This window comes from Symphalangus syndactylus, chromosome 22 (assembly GCF_028878055.3).
Source record: "Symphalangus syndactylus isolate Jambi chromosome 22, NHGRI_mSymSyn1-v2.1_pri, whole genome shotgun sequence".
Lineage (NCBI taxonomy): Eukaryota > Metazoa > Chordata > Mammalia > Primates > Hylobatidae > Symphalangus > Symphalangus syndactylus.
This window is the reverse complement of record NC_072444.2, coordinates 15,553,612-15,570,559: the sequence shown is the minus strand read 5'-3', so window position 1 is coordinate 15,570,559 and position 16,948 is coordinate 15,553,612. Positions and strand designations below refer to the sequence as shown.

Genomic DNA, 16,948 nt, shown 5'->3' with positions numbered 1-16,948 from the left:
ACCTGGGAGGCTGAGGCTGCAGTGAGCCGAGATCGTGCCACTGTACTCCAGCCTGAGCGACAGAGCTAGATAAAATGAGGCTGAGACTTGGGCTGCATTCCCAGACAGATAGCCAGTTAAGGTTAAGGCATTTTAGGTCACAGGATGAGATAGGAGATCTACACAAAATACAGGTCATAAAGACCTTGCTGATAAAACAGTTTGCAGTAAAGAAGCCAGCCAAAACCCACCAAAACCAAGATAGCAATGAGAGTGACCTCCAGTCCTCCTGACTGCTACACTTCCACCAGCACCACGACAATCTACAAATGCCATGGAAACGTCAGGAAGTTACCCTATATGGCCTAAAATAAGGGGAGGCATGAATGATCCACCCCTTGTTTAGCATATCAGCAAGAAATAACCATAAAAATGGGCATGTCTATGGAGTAACCATTCTTTATTCCTTTACTTTCTTAACAAACTTGCTTTCACTTTCCTCTGTGAACTCTCCCTAAATTCTTTCTTGCACGAGATCCAAGAACCCTCTCTTGGCATCTGGATTGGGACCCCTTTCCTGTAACACCGGGAAGGTATGGCACTAGCTGTGGGGAAAGGGCTGTGCCTGTCACCACTGCCATTGCTCAATAACTTCCTTGGTTCCCAGCCAGGATGATGCCTTCCCTGGGACAAGAGATACCTGCTTACTGTCCTAGCCCTGGGTTCCCATGGTGGCTTCTTTGTACCACAGGAGGGGCACCTGGAGGGCCTCCTTCCCCATCCCTGACACTGCTGTCCCATCTGGGACAGGTGGGGCTGGTAGCTGGGGAATGTTGACCTGTAGTCATCAAAGAGATCAGAATCCAGTTTTTGAGAGTTTATTCCTGCAAAAATCTGAGAATAGTCATTGAGAAACACGGGCTCCAGAGAAAAGGAGTAAGTGCTCCAAAGTTAAAAGTTAAAGTCTCGCTGGGCGCGGTGGCTCACGCCTGTAATCCCAGCACTTTGGGAGGCTAAGGCGGGCAGACCATTTGAAGTCAGGAGTTTGAGACCAGGCTGGCCAACCTGGTGAGACCCCATCTCTACTAAAAATACAAAAAATTAGCCGGGCGTGGTGGTGCATGCCTGTAACCCCAGCTACTCGGGAGGCTGAGGCAGGAGAATTGCTTGAACCCAGGAGGCAGAGGTTGCAGCGAGCCGAGATCGTGCCACTGCACTCCAGCCTGGGCAACAGAGTGAGACTCCGTCTCAAAAAAAAAAAAAAAAAAAAGCTTTAAGGTCTTGGAGCCAGGTGTGGTGACGGGAACCTGTAGACCCAGCTATTCAGGAGGCTGAGGTGGGAGGATAGCATGATCCCGAGCTGGAGACTGCTCTGAGCTATCATCACAGCACTGCACTCCAGCCTAGGCTACAGAGTGACACACTCTGTCTCTTAAAAAAAAAAAAAAAAAAAAAGTACGGCACAGTGGCTCACGCCTGTAATCCCAGCACTTTGGGAGGCCCAGGTGGGTGGATCACGAGGTCAGGAGTTCAAGACCAGCCTGGCCAACATGGCGAAACCCTGTCTCTACTAAAAATACAAAAATTAGCTGGGCGCCTGTAATCCCAGCTACTCGGGAGGCTGAGGCAGGAGAATTGCTTGAACCTGGGAGGCAGAGGTTGCAGTGAGCCGAGATCGTGCCATTGCACTCCAGCCTGGGTGACAAGAGCAAGACTCGTCTCAAAAAAAAAAAAAAAAAAAAATGCTGGGCATGGTGGCTCATGCCTGTAATCCCAGCACTTTGGGAGGCCAAGGGGGATGGATCACCTGAGGTCCGGAGTTTGAGACCAGCATGACCAACATGGAGAAACCCCATCTCTACTAAAAGTACAAAAATAGCCGGGTGTGGTGGCAGGTACCTGTAATCTCCACTACTCGGGAGGCTGAGGCAGGAGAATCGCTTGAACCCAGGAGGTGGAGGTTGCGATGAGCCAAGATTGCGCCATTGCACTCCAGCCTGGGCAACAAGAGTGAAACTCCATCTCAAAAAAAAAAAAAATTAGCCCGGTGTGGTGGCAGGTGCCTTTAATCCCAGCATTTTGGGAGGCTGAGGTGGGCGGATCACCTGAGGTTAGGAGTTTGAGACCAGCCTGGCCAAGGTGGTAAAACCTCGCCTCTACTAAAAATACAAAAATTAGCCTGGCGTGGTGGCAGGTGCCTGTAATCCCAGCTACCTGGGAGGCTGAGGGCAGGAGAATCACTTGAACCCGGGAGGCAAAGGTGGCAGTGAGCCGAGATCCAGCCATTGCACTCCAGCCTGGGGAACAAGAGCGAGACTCATCTCAAAAAAAAAAAAATTAAGATCTTGCTCATACAGGCAGAAAACAAAGAAATTTAGGAGAACTATAACATTTCTATACCAGGCTGGTTTATGAGTTACAACAATATAGCTAGTTAAAATTTGTCTTCTTTTCCATATAGTTTGTTTTATTTTCCTTTCCAATTTGTGTATTTAACATTCTATCTTAGATAATGTCATAGTCATGAAGTCTTTGTGTGAGAGAGAAAAGAAGGAAGTTAATCTATAATGAAGACTGACAGTTAGAGGCAAACAGTCTGCCCTGTCACTCTTTAGTCATTTACAACATTTTATAAAACAATGTAGGTAAGGAAAAGCTAATTGATAACACAAACAGAAGTTATGGCGTCCTGTTTACATTACTCAGGTCCCATAATCTCATTCCCTTAAGTCTAAGGTATTTTAAAGTTCCAACAGCTTAGATTTTGAATATCTTATTTTCACAGAAACTACAGGGCAATAAGGCACCAGAGTCCCAGATTTAGGACCACTGTGTGTGATTCACCGTAAACATTGGCATATTAAAGGCTCTGAGAAGTCCTGTAGGAAAGGACAATTTGAACTTTGTTTGATCTCACATTTTCCAATCCCATCTGACCTTTAGTTCTTCACTGAGTGCCCACTGGGTTATATTCTGGGAGCCAAGGCCACAGCAGTGAACAAAGCACACAAAACCCCCCGCCCCATGGGGGCTCCGTTCTAGTGGGTCCATTTATCATCAAACATCTATTAATATCTCAAGAATGTGCCCATCAGAACACCATCCAGATGCTGCTGCGCTTTTCCAGGCCACACAGAGGGGACACCCTCCAGATGCACCCTGCAGGAATATCAGGTTCAACCGTGCTTTCAGGGTAGGAAGAGGAGGGCATTTGAAGAGTCCTTTTGCTTCCTTCATTCATGTGTTGCCTCCTTGAATAAACTCTGTTGAAAACCTACCATGTGCCAGGCTCCCTTCTAGGTACTGGGAATCCGAAGATGAATAAGATAAAGTTTTGACTCTCAAAGAGCTTCCTATGGGGTGGGAACTAGAAAGAATGGAACTCCCCCAGTCCCAGGAAAAAGGCTCACCAGCTTCCCCTCCGTCCCCTCCCCAGCTTCCCTGCCCTCCCTCTCCTTCCCAGACTGACCTCTTAATTTTGCATACTCTCCCACCTAACCTCCACCTCCCATTCAGGAAATGGCTTGCTTTGCTTCAGGCTGAGGCCTAAAGTAGATCTAACCCCTCGATCTTCCCTCTTGGGGGGCAGGTGTTGGGAGGAGATTCATCTTCAGGGATTTCACTCAAGCTACTTCTAGACCAGAAAACCCTCAGAGAGTTAATCAGCCGTGCAACTGCCAGTGTCAGTCCATAAGGCCTTGAAGTGACCAATCAGGCAGGGGTTGTGATGGGACAGTTGGCGTCAGGGAGCCCCCCTCCCTGGGGACCCAGCAGAGCCGACAGAGAGGCTGGAACTTGCTCAAGGTCACCTGGGAAAGAAGCTGGGAAGGCTTCTCATTTGAAGTTCGAGGAGGGAGAGTGGACCCTCCCCGTGCCCTTGGGCTACCCTTCACCAGGCCAAGCAGTGACAAACCAGGGAGACTTGAGCAAGTCCTGGCTTTTCTCTGGGCCATCAGTTTCCCTTCTGTCACATGTAAGTGGATGGATTAGATTGTGTTTTAGGCCCTGTGGTTTTCAGACACTCTACAGTGGAATCTGGGCTTATCGGACCTAACCCTCTCTCTCCCCAGCCACCTCCTGGGCCCCTCCCTCCTTCTTCCCCGGGGAAGGATCTGGGAAATGGCTCACAGCTTTCAAGCTGAGCAAACATGTCCGGGCACATAGGGAACAGAGGGCAGGGGAGGGCATGGCTGTTTTTATCACAGTATGAAGGATTTTCACAGCTGCTTCTGTTGTGTCCACACACGTTCCATGATCCCAGGCTATCAGAGTGGCTAGGGTGTGATTGGAGGGGGTTCACTCCTAAAAGAAAACCTGCCCAGCAAGATGCCTGACGTTCCCCCAGGAGGGATCCATTTAAATTGCCCCGTCTGGCTGGGCGCAGCAGCTCATGCCTGTAATCCCAGCACTTTGGGAGGTTGAGGTGGGTGGATCACCAGAGGTCAGGAGTTGTAGACCAGCCTGGCCAACATGGTGAAACCCCATCTCTACTAAAAATACAAAAATTAGCCGGGCGTGGTGGTGCATGCCTGTAATCCCAGCTACTCGGGAGGCTGAGGCAGGAGAATCGCTTGAACCGGCGAGGTGGAGGTTGCAGCGAGTCAAGATCGCACCACTATAAAAAAATAATAATCTATTGTGTGAATATGCTACACATATTGACCTATGAACCTTGATGGACGTGGGAGTTGTTTCTAGGTCTTTGCTGTTGAGGTTTGAGAACAGGGGCTGTGGCAAACAATCTCATCCACACCCCCTGGAGCACATGTGTCAGGTTTTCTCACGGTGTAGACCTAGGAGGGAAACTGCTGGATCACCCTTGAATTCAGCTTTCAGGGTCGCCTGCTCTTTGACCTCATCTCCCACCACTCTCTACTTTGGCTACCAAGCTCCTGTCACACTGGCCTCCCTTTCCTTGAACAAGCCAAGCCCATTACAGCCTCCAGAACTTCGCACCTGCTGTCCCCTCCCTTCAGAGTGTGTTTCTTTCGGGGATTCCCGTGGCTGGCTTTTACTTATCCTCGGGACTCCATCAGATATGACCTCCTCAGCCCAAATGTCACTTTCCCTGTCCCCCCATCTAAATGACTTACTCCCATTCCCACCCCAATCACCTATGTTTCATTTTCTTTTCTTTTCTGTTTTTTTTTTTTTTTTTTTTTTTTTGACACAGTCTTGCTCTGTGGCCCAAGCAGGAGTGCAGTGGCATGATCTCGGCTCACTGCAACCTCTGCCTCCCCGCCTCCCACGTTCAAGCGATTCTCCTCCCTCAGCCTCCCAGTAGCTAGGATTACAGGTGCCCACCACCACGCCTGGCTAATTTTTGTAGTTTCAGTAGAGATAGGGTTTCATCATGTCTCCAACTTCTGACCTCAAGTGATCCTCCCGCCTTGGCCTCCCAAAGTGCTGGGATCACAGGTGTGAGCCACCACTCCTGGCCTAGATTCAAACTCTAGAAGGGCTGAGACCATGTATTTTTCACAGCTGTATCCCCTAGAACAGTGCCTGATACATAGAGAAAAAGTGCTCAACAAGAATTTTTTCGTGGAGGAGGGTACTAATATGAATCTCATGTTAGAGAGGAAAAAACTGAGACTCAGAGGGGTTAAGCCATGTGCCCAAAGTTGCAGAGCTTGGAGGTGGCAGAACCAGGATTGAACCCTGGTCTGCCCAGTTCCAGTGCCCCTGTCCTTTCAGAAAGAGGAGGTCTTCTCCTGACATGAGCTTTTCTTCCTGAACTCCTGTTATCAGTTGGCCACTCCACACCACCTGTGCAGCCACCTGTTGGAAGGAACGCTAGGTCCTTCCTTTAGCTGTCACTCCTCCATCTGCACTGGGTGAGGACTATGGCCTTGGACCATGGGAGACCTGTATTTCCACCACCTGTTCTGGGAGTAGGGCCCAATCAGCCCCCCTGCTTACCTTCTGCCCTATATTAGAGCCCCAGGCTCTTTTCCTATCATCCCAAAACTCACGATGCTCCGGCTGCTCAGTTCCCTCCTCCTTGTGGCCGTTGGTAAGACCCCAACCTGTGTGTGTGCTCCCTGGGCTGCCCTAGACTAGGAATCCTTGAGATCTACCACTCGCTCTGAGTCCCATGACACCCTATGCCTGGTTCCACAGGAGGGGGTCTCAGCTTGTACCCGGGGGCATGACTATGGGGGCTTTCAGCTTATGATGGAGCAGGAGAGTGGAGGGGAAGCCGTGGATGGAGAAAGACCCCCAAAGGGCTGTGGTGGAAGTCCTTGATGGGGGCAGTAAACAAAGTCAAACGGTTAAGAGTTTGCGCTGTGTGGTTGGACGTCTTGGGTTGGAATTTCCACAGTTCTACTTACCACTCCAACTCTCCTCTCACACTCCCGCTACCTGGCTCCATATTCTATGCTCTGGCCTTTTCCTGGTCTCTCCGCCATATTACATTCCAGCTCAGGGCCACCTCTTCCAAGCAGCCTCCCTTGACGGGCAATAATGGTAACAGATAACATTGATTGAGTGCTTACTATGCCAGGCAGAATCTTTAGGGTTTTTCTTATATTTTCTCATGTAATTCTCACAACAGCCTCAGGAGATGAGTACTATCGTTATCCCCATTTTACCGACCCTCAGAGAAGTAAAGTAGCTTATCATAGAACAAAAGGCAGAGCTGCACTTAATGTTTTTATTTTTTGCTTTTTGTTTGTAGAGATGGGGTCTTGCTATGTTGCCCAGGCTGGTCTCAAACTCCTGGGCTCAAGCGATCTTCCCGCCTCGGCCTCTGAAAGCACTAGGATTCCAGGTGTGAGCCACCACACACAGCCCAGAGCTGCACTTTGAACCCAGGAAGTCCTTCTTTAAAGCCTCCACTCTGTATGACAATAGCTCTCACTTTTTGAGGGCTCATTCAGGGCCAGGCATTGTTCTAAGTGTATCAACCTCTTCAATCCTCCCAATGAAGGAGGCCACATTTTAATCTCTATCCCTGGACTCCTGGGATTCTGGAAAGCCCTGCTCTAGTTTAAATGTTCACTGTTCATATGTGGTTACTGAGGTCCAGAGGGTGAAAGGGGCTTGCATGGGGTCACACAGCCAGTTGAAGGCACAGCTTGGACTGGGACCCTGGCCTCCTCTTTGCTTTTGGGGACCCTCCAGCTGATTGACAGCTCTCCTCTCCCCTCTAGCCTCAGGCTATGGCCCACCTTCCTCTCGCCCTTCCAGCCGCGTTGTCCATGGTAAGGATGCGGTCCCCTACAGCTGGCCCTGGCAGGTAAGAGCAATACCAGCTGCCCTCATTCCCACCGCGGGCTCTGGACTCTAAGCTCTAATGGCGCGGCATCCAGCCTTGACCCCATTGCTCCCTTTGCAATGTCCACTATCAGCTTCCAAAGACCAGGCAGCCCTTGGACCATCTACTTCACAGGGAGGTTTTGCCCATTCCATCTGTAACCCTCACTGGGCTATTTGCAACTTAAAAGTGGAATCAGGGGTGAAGGTAATGCTTAACTCAAGGAGCTGGCACACTGATGGTGGAATTTCAGGCACTGTGTTGAAGAAGTGAGATTTTTCAGAGACTCATTTCTAGATTCCTAGGATGATACAACAGGGCTTTGAGGTCTGAAAGCAATGAGGGAGTGAGGGGTCTTGTAAGGCCAGTGGAGGGAAGCTCAGAAGGCTGGACTTGATGTGCTGTGGCTATTTAAATTTAATTAAATTAGGCCGGGTGCGGTGGCTCACACCTGTAATCCCAGCTACTCAGGAGGCTGAGGCAGGAGAATTGCTTGAACCCGGGAGGTGGAGGTTGCAGTGAGACGAGATCACACTACTGCACTCCAGCCCCAGGCAACAGAGTGAGACTCTGTCTCAAAAAAAAATTAAATTAAATTATTATTACTATTATTATTGAGACAGAGTTTCACTCTTGTTGCCCAGGCTGAAGTGCAATGGCATGATCTTGGCTCACTGCAACGTCTGCCACCCGCATTCAAGCAATTCTCCTACCTCAGCCTCCCAAGTAGCTGGGATTACAGGCAGGCGCCACCAAGCCCAGCTAATTTTGTATTTTTAGTAGAGACAGGGTTTTGCTGTGTTGGCCAGGCCGGTCTGGAGCTTCTGACCTCAGGTGACCCACCTGCCTCAGCCTCTCAAAGTGCTGGGATTACAGGTGTGAGTCACTGCACCCAGCCGAAATTTACTTAAATTAAAAATGTTAACAATTCAGTTCCTCAGTGCTTGCCATACTTCTTTTTTTCTTTTCTTTTCTTTTTTTTTTTTTTTTTTTTGCGACACGGTCTTGCTCTGTTGCCCAGGCTGGAGTGCAGTGGTGTGATCTCAGCTCACTGCAGCCTTGACCTCCTAGGTCCAAGCAATCATCCCACCTCAGCCTCCTGTGTAGCTAGGACTACAGGCATGTGCCACCACGCCCAGCTAATTTTTATATATTTTTGTAGAGATGGGGTCTCACTATGTTGCCCAGGCTTGCCTTGAACTTCTGAGCTCCAGTGATCCTCCCGTCTTGACCTCCCAAAGTGCTGGGATTATAGGTGTGAGCCATCATGCTTGGCCTGCTTGCCACATTTCAAATGTTCAATAGTCACATGTGGCTAGTGGCTACCATATTGGACAGCAAAGATATAGAACATTCCCATCATTATGGGAAGTTTTATTGGAGAGGGTCAGCAGGCTTATTCTGTAAAGGGCCAGAGAATGAATATTTTAGGTTATTTGATGGTTTGGATAGTAATGACTTGACTGTGCCATGGTAGCATGAAAGCAGACACAAACAATACAGAAATGAATGTGACTATTTCCAGGACATCTTTATTACAAAAACAGACCAGAAGCCTGGTGTGGCCCACTGTCCACAGTTTGCTAGCCCTGGTGTAGAGGGAGCTTTTGAAAATCAGAATATGTAGGAAATGGGAAGAGAGGCAAAGAGCTCATCAGGATGAGCTGTGCTTCAGAAGGCTCAAGAGGCCTTGAAAGAGCTGAGGTTCAAAAGTCAGGGGAGCTGGGCGTGGTGGCTCACGCCTGTAATCCCAGCACTTTGGGAGGCCGAGGTGGGCGGATCACCTGAGGTGAGGAGCTCGAGACCAGCCTGGCCAACATGGTGAAACTTCATGTTTACTAAAAATACAAAATTAACCAGGCACGATGGCAGGTGCCTGTAATCCCAGTTACTCTGGAGACTGAGGCAGGAGAATCGCTTGAACCCGGGAGGCAGAGGTTGAAATGAGCTGAGATTACCACCATTGCACTCCAGCCTGGGCAAAAAGAGCAAAACTCCATCTCAGAAAAAAAAAAAAAAAGTCATAGGGCGAGGGGTGCGTGATGGAACAGAGGGCCTTCAAGGGCTCTCAAGAAACAGAAGTTAGAGAATGTTGGGGTCCCCAGGGAGGTCATAGTCCTGGTGTGGGGAGGCTATGAAGAATCAGAATGTGACCCCCATGGAAAAGTGATAGGGCCACCAGGGGCAGCTGCACAGGTCGCAGGTCCTGCGCTGCACATTTCAGAGGGTGCTCTTGTTTTCTGTGTGAATGGCGCCCTCTAGAGTTGCACAGTGCACAACATATACAGCCATTGGTGGCAACTCTCGTGGTGGGGCCCAGCCCACTGAGGCCGTTTCCTCCTGGGCCACCAGGTTTCCCTGCAGTATGAGAAAAATGGAAGCTTCTACCACACCTGTGGCGGCAGCCTCATCGACCCCGACTGGGTTGTGACTGCGGGTCACTGCATCTCGTGAGTTCTCTACCCTGTCCCTGCCCGTGGCCGCAGGCAGCAGGGGAGAGTGGGTGATGATGGGGAAGGAGGGAGGGAGCCAGTCAGGCCCGGACTGACCTCACCTCCACCCGCATTAGCAACCTGACCTACCAGGTGGTGTTGGGCGACTACAACCTTGCTGTGAAGGAGGGCCCCGAGCAGGTGATCCCCATCAAAAAAGAGGATCTGTTTGTGCATCCACTCTGGAACCGCTCGTGTGTGGCCTGTGGGTGAGTGAATGCTCCGGTCTGGAACCCAGAGGCTCCTCTACTCATCCCTCCATGAGCCACAGCCAAGTCTGAGTAGGCTCCAACTCTGAGTAGGGACGTAGGGACGGGGGAGCTGAGTCCAGCAGCCTGTGCCCAGGTCCCACACACTGAGGGTTCAAGCCAGCAGAGCCTTTAACGACCATCACCACCAAACCTGTCTCCCTACAGAGGGGACGGCAGAGCTCAGGGAGGGGCGGGAACTCCCCCAAGGCCACTTGGCTAGTGGCTTCAGAGCTCAGGGACCCTCTGGCACCCTTCCCCAAATCCGAGGGTTTCTCCATTCAATAGATGGCTCGCCCAGTGCATCCTGGGCTCCCAGCACCATGCACAAAAGGAGGAGCACTGGGCTGAGAGTCGGGCTCTGGCATTAACCCTCTGTATGGCCTGAGCAAGTCACTGGCCTTCTCTGGGCCTTAGTTTTGCCATTTATCAAAAGGTGACCATGAAGTTGGGCTTCCTGGGTTTTTGTGAAGGCCAAGGAGACAATCTTATGCCCTTCAAGTGTATGAAAAAATCTTAACAAATATTAGCCAGGCGTGGTGGCATGAGCCTGTAATCCCAGCTACTCGGGAGGCTGAGGCAGGAGAATCGCCTGAACCCGGGAGGCGGAGGCTGCAGTGAGCCAAGATCATGGCACTGCACTCCAGCCTGGGCAACAGAGCGAGACTCTGACTCAAAAATAAATAAATAAATAAATAAATAAATAAATAAATAAATAAATAAATTTGCTCAGACTTAAGAATGATTTGGGCCAGGTGTAGTGGCTCATGCCTGTAATTCCAGCACTTCAGGAGTTGAAAGCAGGAGGATCCCTTGGCCCAGGAGGCTGCAGTGAGCTATGATTGTGACACTGCTCTCCAGCCTGGGCAACAGACTGAGACTCTGTCTCAATAATAATAATGATGATGATAATGATTATGAAAGAGTGGATTTGGAGGGTAAAGGAGCTGGGGCATCTCAGAGGCGGAACAGCCTGGAGCAGCAGCTGGAAGGTATGACTTGGGCTGGCTGGAGGACCAGGCCCTGTGACTGTTCCCTCCTCCCCAGCAATGACATCGCCCTCATCAAGCTCTCACGCAGCGCCCAGCTGGGAGACGCCGTGCAGCTCGCCTCACTCCCTCCCGCTGGTGACATCCTTCCCAACAAGACACCCTGCTACATCACCGGCTGGGGCCGTCTCTATAGTACGTGCTGACTTCTCTAGCTGGCCACAGGGACAGTGGCAGAAAGACAGGGCCTGGGGGCTGCAGGTTGAAGGTAACACCAAGACCGGACCGTGTACTTTTCTCCCATTTCTCTCCAGCTGCAGCCTTCTCCCACCAACCTCCAAAACACAAACGTGTTCAATTGCACGTTTTGGTACCTCCTGTGTGCCAGGTGCTGGGGATGTAATGGTGCACAAAGCATGCAGGACCATTTAGCGGGTGGGAGGAGAGTCCTCATCAGGGCAGAAGAACTGTGCGCCCTGAATGCCCCCTTCCTCTGGGGCTCCTAGCCCTGTGCCCCCAGACCCCTGACTCTGTGCTTTTTATCCCTGCAGCCAACGGGCCACTCCCAGACAAGCTGCAGGAGGCCCTGCTGCCTGTGGTGGACTATAAGCACTGCTCCAGGTGGAACTGGTGGGGTTCCACCGTGAAGGAGACCATGGTGTGTGCTGGAGGGGGCATCCGCTCTGGCTGCAACGTGAGTCAGCTCTTACCTGCCCCAGGTGGTGCTGGGTGTGCAGGACCTTGGAATGGGGCCAACTGCCTGGAAGGTGGAGGAAGGATCTTGCCCGCTTGCCCCATTCAGCCTCCAGGCCAGGCAGGAATTGGAGGAAGTCAGCGCAGTCCAGACACAGAGCCCAGGCCTGGGAGTCAGGACCCCCGGGTTGCAGTCTCAGCTCACACACTGACATGACTTGGGACAAGTCACTGTCTCTCCCTGGTCCTCAGGCTTCCACATCAGCACAGCAGGAGATACTGGTACCACGACCTCTAACGCCAGGTCAACTCTGTGGTTGTGAAGTTATAATTAAACATTAAGAATACCATCATTGTTCTGGGCACAGTCCCTCGTGCCTATAATCCAAGTGCTTTGGGAGGCTGAGGCGGGAGGATTGCTTGAGGCTAGGAGTTTGAGACCAGCCTAGGTAACACAGTGAGATGCCCATCTACAAAAAACCTTTTTTTAATTAGCCAGGCATGGTGGCACTCGCCTGTAGTCCCAACTACTTGAGAGGCTGAGGTGGGAGGATTGTTTGAGCCTGGGAGTTCAAGCTTACAGTGGCTATGATTTTTGCCACTGCACTCCAGCCTGGGCGACAGAGCGAGACTCCATCTAAAAAAATAAAAATAATAAATAATAAAAAAAATGAGTGAGCTAAGGCTCAGAGGTGTCAAGTAATGTTGGAGTTTCTCGAAATCCCTAGAGTTCAGAACCAGTTCCGTAAACCTCAGACATGGCTCAGCCACCCACTCCTCTCTGACGGTTCCAGGGTGACTCTGGAGGACCCCTCAACTGCCCCACAGAGGACGGTGGCTGGCAGGTCCACGGTGTGACCAGCTTTGTTTCTGCCTTTGGCTGCAACTTCATCTGGAAGCCCACGGTGTTCACTCGAGTCTCGGCCTTCATCGACTGGATTGAGAAGGTGAGGAGGGCAGGGCGGCCAGGAGGGCTTCAGGGCAGTGGCTCCTCTGAGAGGTGACGGGTGAGAAACATCGGATCCTGGGGAGGGCCTGAAAGGATCCTAGAAGCTCAGTGGGGAAGGGCCCTTGGGGACATTCCAGAAAGGCTTGGGGATGTTTTCTGATACAGTGTGACCCCAGGAACTTGATGGCTTCTCGGTGGCACTTGGAACTACAGCTGAACTTCCTTATTTCAACAAGTATTTATAAAGTATCTCCTCTGGTCTTGTCCTCTCTTGTCAGGGAGGATAGAGAGACATGCCAGACAAGAGGCTGCCTGGTGGGGGACAGGTGATTACATGAACGATAATGATGCAGTCTGATGAGAGTCGAGAGAGGGGAGTCCAGGCCCCAGACTTCATCTGGGGATGGGTGATCAGAGAGGACTAATAATGCTCGTGATAACAGTAATAGCTAAACGAAAAAAAAAAGAGAGTAATAGCTGGGCACGGTGTAGTCATGCCTGTAATCCCAGCACTTTGGGAAGCAGAGGCAGGTGGATCATGAGGTCAGGAGTTCAAGACCAGCCTGGCCAAGACGGCGAAACCCCATCTCTACTAAAAATACAAAAATTAGCCGGGCATGGTGGTGGGTGCCTGTAATCCCAGCTGCTTGGGAGGCTGAGGCAGAGAATTGCTTGAACCTGGGAGGTGGAGGTTGTAGTCAGTCGAGATCATACCACTGCACTGCAGCCTGGGTGACAGAACGAGACTCTATCTCAAAAGAAAAAAAAAAGAGTAATAGCTAGCTGGGTGCAGTGATGCCTACCTGTAGTCCCAGCTACTCGGGAGGCTGAGGCAGGAGGATCGGTTGAGCCCTGGAGTTCTGGGTTGTAGTGCGCTATACCCATCTGGTTCCGCACCAAGTTTGGCATCAATGTGGTGACGTTCTGGGAGTGGGGACCACCAGGTGGCCTAAGGAGGGGTGATCTGTCCCAGGTCAGAAACAGCAGGTCAAAACTCACATGCTGAAAAGTAGTAGGATCACACCTGTGAATAGCCACTGTACTCCAGCCTGGGCAACACAGCAAGACCCTCTCTCTTAAAAAAATAAAAATAAATAAAACAGTAGTGCTTGCTTTGGCAGCACATATACTAAAATTGGAATGATACAGAGATTAGCACGGCCCCTGCGCAAGGATGACATGCAAAGTCATGAAGCCTTCCAATAAAAAAATTTGTGGCCGAGTGCAGTGGTTCATGCCTGTAATCCCAGCACTCTGGGAGGCCGAGGCGCATGGATCACCTGAGGTCAGGAGTTCAAGACCAGCCTGGCCAACATGGTGAAACCCTGTCTCTATTAAGAATACAAAAAATTAGCCGGGCCTGTTGGTGCATGCCCGTGGTCCCAGCTACTCAGGAGGCTGAGGCAGGAGAACTGCTTGAACCTGGGAGTCGGAGGTTGCAGTGAGACGAGATTATGCCACTGAGCTCCAGCCTGGGTGACAGAGCAAGACTCCATCTCAAAAACAAACAAAACCAAACCAAACAAAAAACAGTGATGATTTATAGACCATTTAATCCCTTGGTTCCCAGACCCATGTTAAAAATATATATATATAAGGCCAGGCATGGTGGCTCACGCCTGTAATCCCAGCACTTTGGTAGGCTGAGGCAGGAGGATCACAAGGTCAGGAGTTCGAGACCATCCTGGCCAATATGGTGAAACCCTGTCTCTACAAAAATGTAAAAAAAATTGGCCAGGTGTGGTGGTGCATCGCAGTAATCTCAGCTACTTGGGAGGCTGAGGTAGGAGAATTGCTTGAACTCGGGAGGCAGAGGTTGCAGTGAGCCGAGATTGTACCACTGCCCTCCAGCCTGGGTGACAGAGCAAGACTCTGTCTTTAAAAAAAAAAAAAAAAAAAAGACCGGGCGCAGTGGCTCACAGTTGTAATCCCACCACTTTGGGAGGCCAAGGTGGGCAGATCACGAGGTCAGGAGATTGAGACCATCCTGGCTAGTACGGTGAAATCCCGTCTGTACTAAAAATACAAAAATTAGCCAGGCATGGTGGCGTACGCCTGTAGTCCCAGCTACTTGGGAGGCTGAGGAAGGAGGATGGCGTGAACCCAAGAGGTGGAGGTTGCAGTGAGTTGAGATCGTGCCACTGCACTCCAGCCTCGGCAACAGAGTGAGACTCTGTCTCAAAAAAAAAAAAAAAAAAATATATATATATATATATATATATATATATATATATATATATATATTTTGTGTATATGTATACATAGATATAGATACACACACATATATACAAACACACATACACACACATACATATACATATATATATATATGTACACATCCCATCTAAATTGTGCTGGGCATTGTAGAAAGAACCTTAGTTAACAATTTAATCGAGAACCCCCCATGAGGTAAGTTCTATCCCTACTACCTAGAGGAGGAAACTGAGGCTCAGAGAGGTCATTCCCTCCCCAGGGTCACACAGCAGGGCTGGAAGTTGAACCCAGTTTCATCTGACTCCAGAACCTGTGCTCCTAAATTGACTATTTTGTGTGTCCCCCCAACTTTTCCAGACCATAGCAAGCCACTAGAACCAAGGCCCAGCTGGCAGTGCTGATCGATCCCACATCCTGAATAAAGAATAAAGATCTCTCAGAAAATTCCAAGTTGAATCTTTCTTTCTTTGTTGACTCACCTCTTCCCCTCTGGCCTGTTCCTAAAATCTTAGATCTCATATGCAGAAACAGGACCAGGTCCAACCCTTTCATATGAAGATGAGGGAAAAATGATGTTGGGAGAGAAGGGAGTTGCTGTGTGGTGACCTGACCATCCTGGTTTGCCTGGAACTTCAGGAGCTAAGACACTGGACACTTAATGCTAAAACTGGTAAAGTCCCAGGAAAAATGGGACAAGTTGGTCACCTTAGTATATAGTCACATAAGTCAATAGCTTTTCAATGCAGGCATATAAACATGGTAAGAATCTGCAGATAAACAGACCCTGCCAGCCCCTCAGGAGGCTCATGGTAGAGTGGGAAGGACAATGTGTGTTCTGCTTCCATTGAAGGGCTGGGGGCTTTGGTTATTCATCCATTCAACAAGCACTTACTCCTTGTTTTAGAGGAGGGCTCAGAGGGGTAAGGAGACATGGTTCCTGCCCTGAAGTGGCTCATTATTTAAAGATAGCTCTCTCAGTCTGTGTTCATACTGCTATAAAGAACTGCCTGAGACTGGGTAGTTTATAAAGGAAAGAAGTTTAATTGACTCACAGTTCAGCATGGCTGGGGAGGCCTCAGGAAACTTACAATCATGGTGGAAGATGAAGGGGAAGCAAGGGACCTTCTTTACAAGGTGGCAGGAAGGAAAATTGCCTAGCAAAGGGGGAAGAGCCCCTTAGAAAACCATCAGATCTGGTGAGAACTCACTCACTATCATGAGAACAGCGTGGGGGAACCGCCCTATGATTCAATTACCTTCTCCCTTGACACATGGCCATTATGGGGATTACAATTCAAGATGAGATTTGGGTGGGGACATAAAGCCTAACCATGTAATGAGCATATCAGGATCATTCATTAAACATGTATTAGGTACCTGCCTTGTGGCAAGTTCAGGGCTGGAAAAATAGAGACAAGTCAGGCAACCCTAGGAAGAGCCCTTGCTGCAGAGAGGAGAAGACACATACACAGGTACACACACACAGGTACACACAGGTATACAGGTATACACACACAGGTACACACACACAGGCACATACACACAGGTACACACAGGTACACACAATGCTGCACACGAGCCCAGAGCCCAGCGAACAGTTGAGTTTTGAAAGAAAGAACGCTGGCCAGGTGCAGTAGCTCATGCTTGTAATCCTAGCACTTTGGGAGGCTGAGGCAGGTAGATCGTCTGAGGTCATGAGTTCGAAACTCCTTCTTAAAGAAAAAGAATGCTGTTACACAGGCAAAAGCAACATAAAACAACAGAGTGTGGCTGGGCCTGGTGGTTCATACCTGTAATTCCAGCACTTTGGGAGGCCAGGGTGGGTGGATCACTTGAGCCCACGAGTTTGAGACCAGCCTGGGAAACATGGTAAAAACCCATCTCTACAAAAAACATAAATATTAGCCAGGTGTGGTGGTGGGTACTTGTAGTCCCAGCTACTCAGAAGACTGAGGTGGAAGAATCACTTGAGTCCAGTAGGCAGAGGCTACAGTGAGCTGAGACTTTGACACTGTACTCCAGCCTGGGGACAGAGCAAGACTCTGTCTCAAAAAAAAAAAAAAAAAAAAATCAAAGGAATCTCTTCCCTCATATTTCTCTTTGAATACCATGAAAGGAAAGAT

General features: G+C 49.8%; 1 protein-coding gene and 1 non-coding gene across 2 annotated transcripts; both read left to right on the top strand.

The window, feature by feature from the left end:
* Positions 1 to 5,955: 5,955 nt before the first annotated feature.
* Positions 5,956 to 15,275, top strand: CELA3A (chymotrypsin like elastase 3A). The gene is made up of 8 exons (XM_055261739.1): positions 5,956 to 5,995; positions 7,137 to 7,222; positions 9,593 to 9,690; positions 9,810 to 9,941; positions 11,028 to 11,164; positions 11,521 to 11,663; positions 12,457 to 12,609; positions 15,183 to 15,275. The coding sequence occupies exons 1-8, from the start codon at positions 5,956 to 5,958 to the stop codon at positions 15,198 to 15,200; spliced, it is 807 nt and encodes a 268-aa protein (XP_055117714.1). The 3' UTR covers positions 15,201 to 15,275.
* On the top strand, positions 13,717 to 13,827 carry LOC129472823 (U6 spliceosomal RNA). The gene has a single exon (XR_008654094.1). It is a non-coding gene; the product is annotated as a U6 spliceosomal RNA (small nuclear RNA).
* Positions 15,276 to 16,948: the final 1,673 nt, after the last annotated feature.

Bases quoted from the DNA above. Each gene is read 5' to 3' on its own strand.
- CELA3A (XM_055261739.1), top strand. From the start codon at position 5,956: ATGCTCCGGCTGCTCAGTTCCCTCCTCCTTGTGGCCGTTG. The intron at 9,942-11,027 runs GTGAGTGAATGC...CCTCCTCCCCAG, and splicing joins CGCTCGTGTGTGGCCTGTGG to CAATGACATCGCCCTCATCA. The intron at 11,165-11,520 runs GTACGTGCTGAC...TTATCCCTGCAG, and splicing joins CGGCTGGGGCCGTCTCTATA to CCAACGGGCCACTCCCAGAC.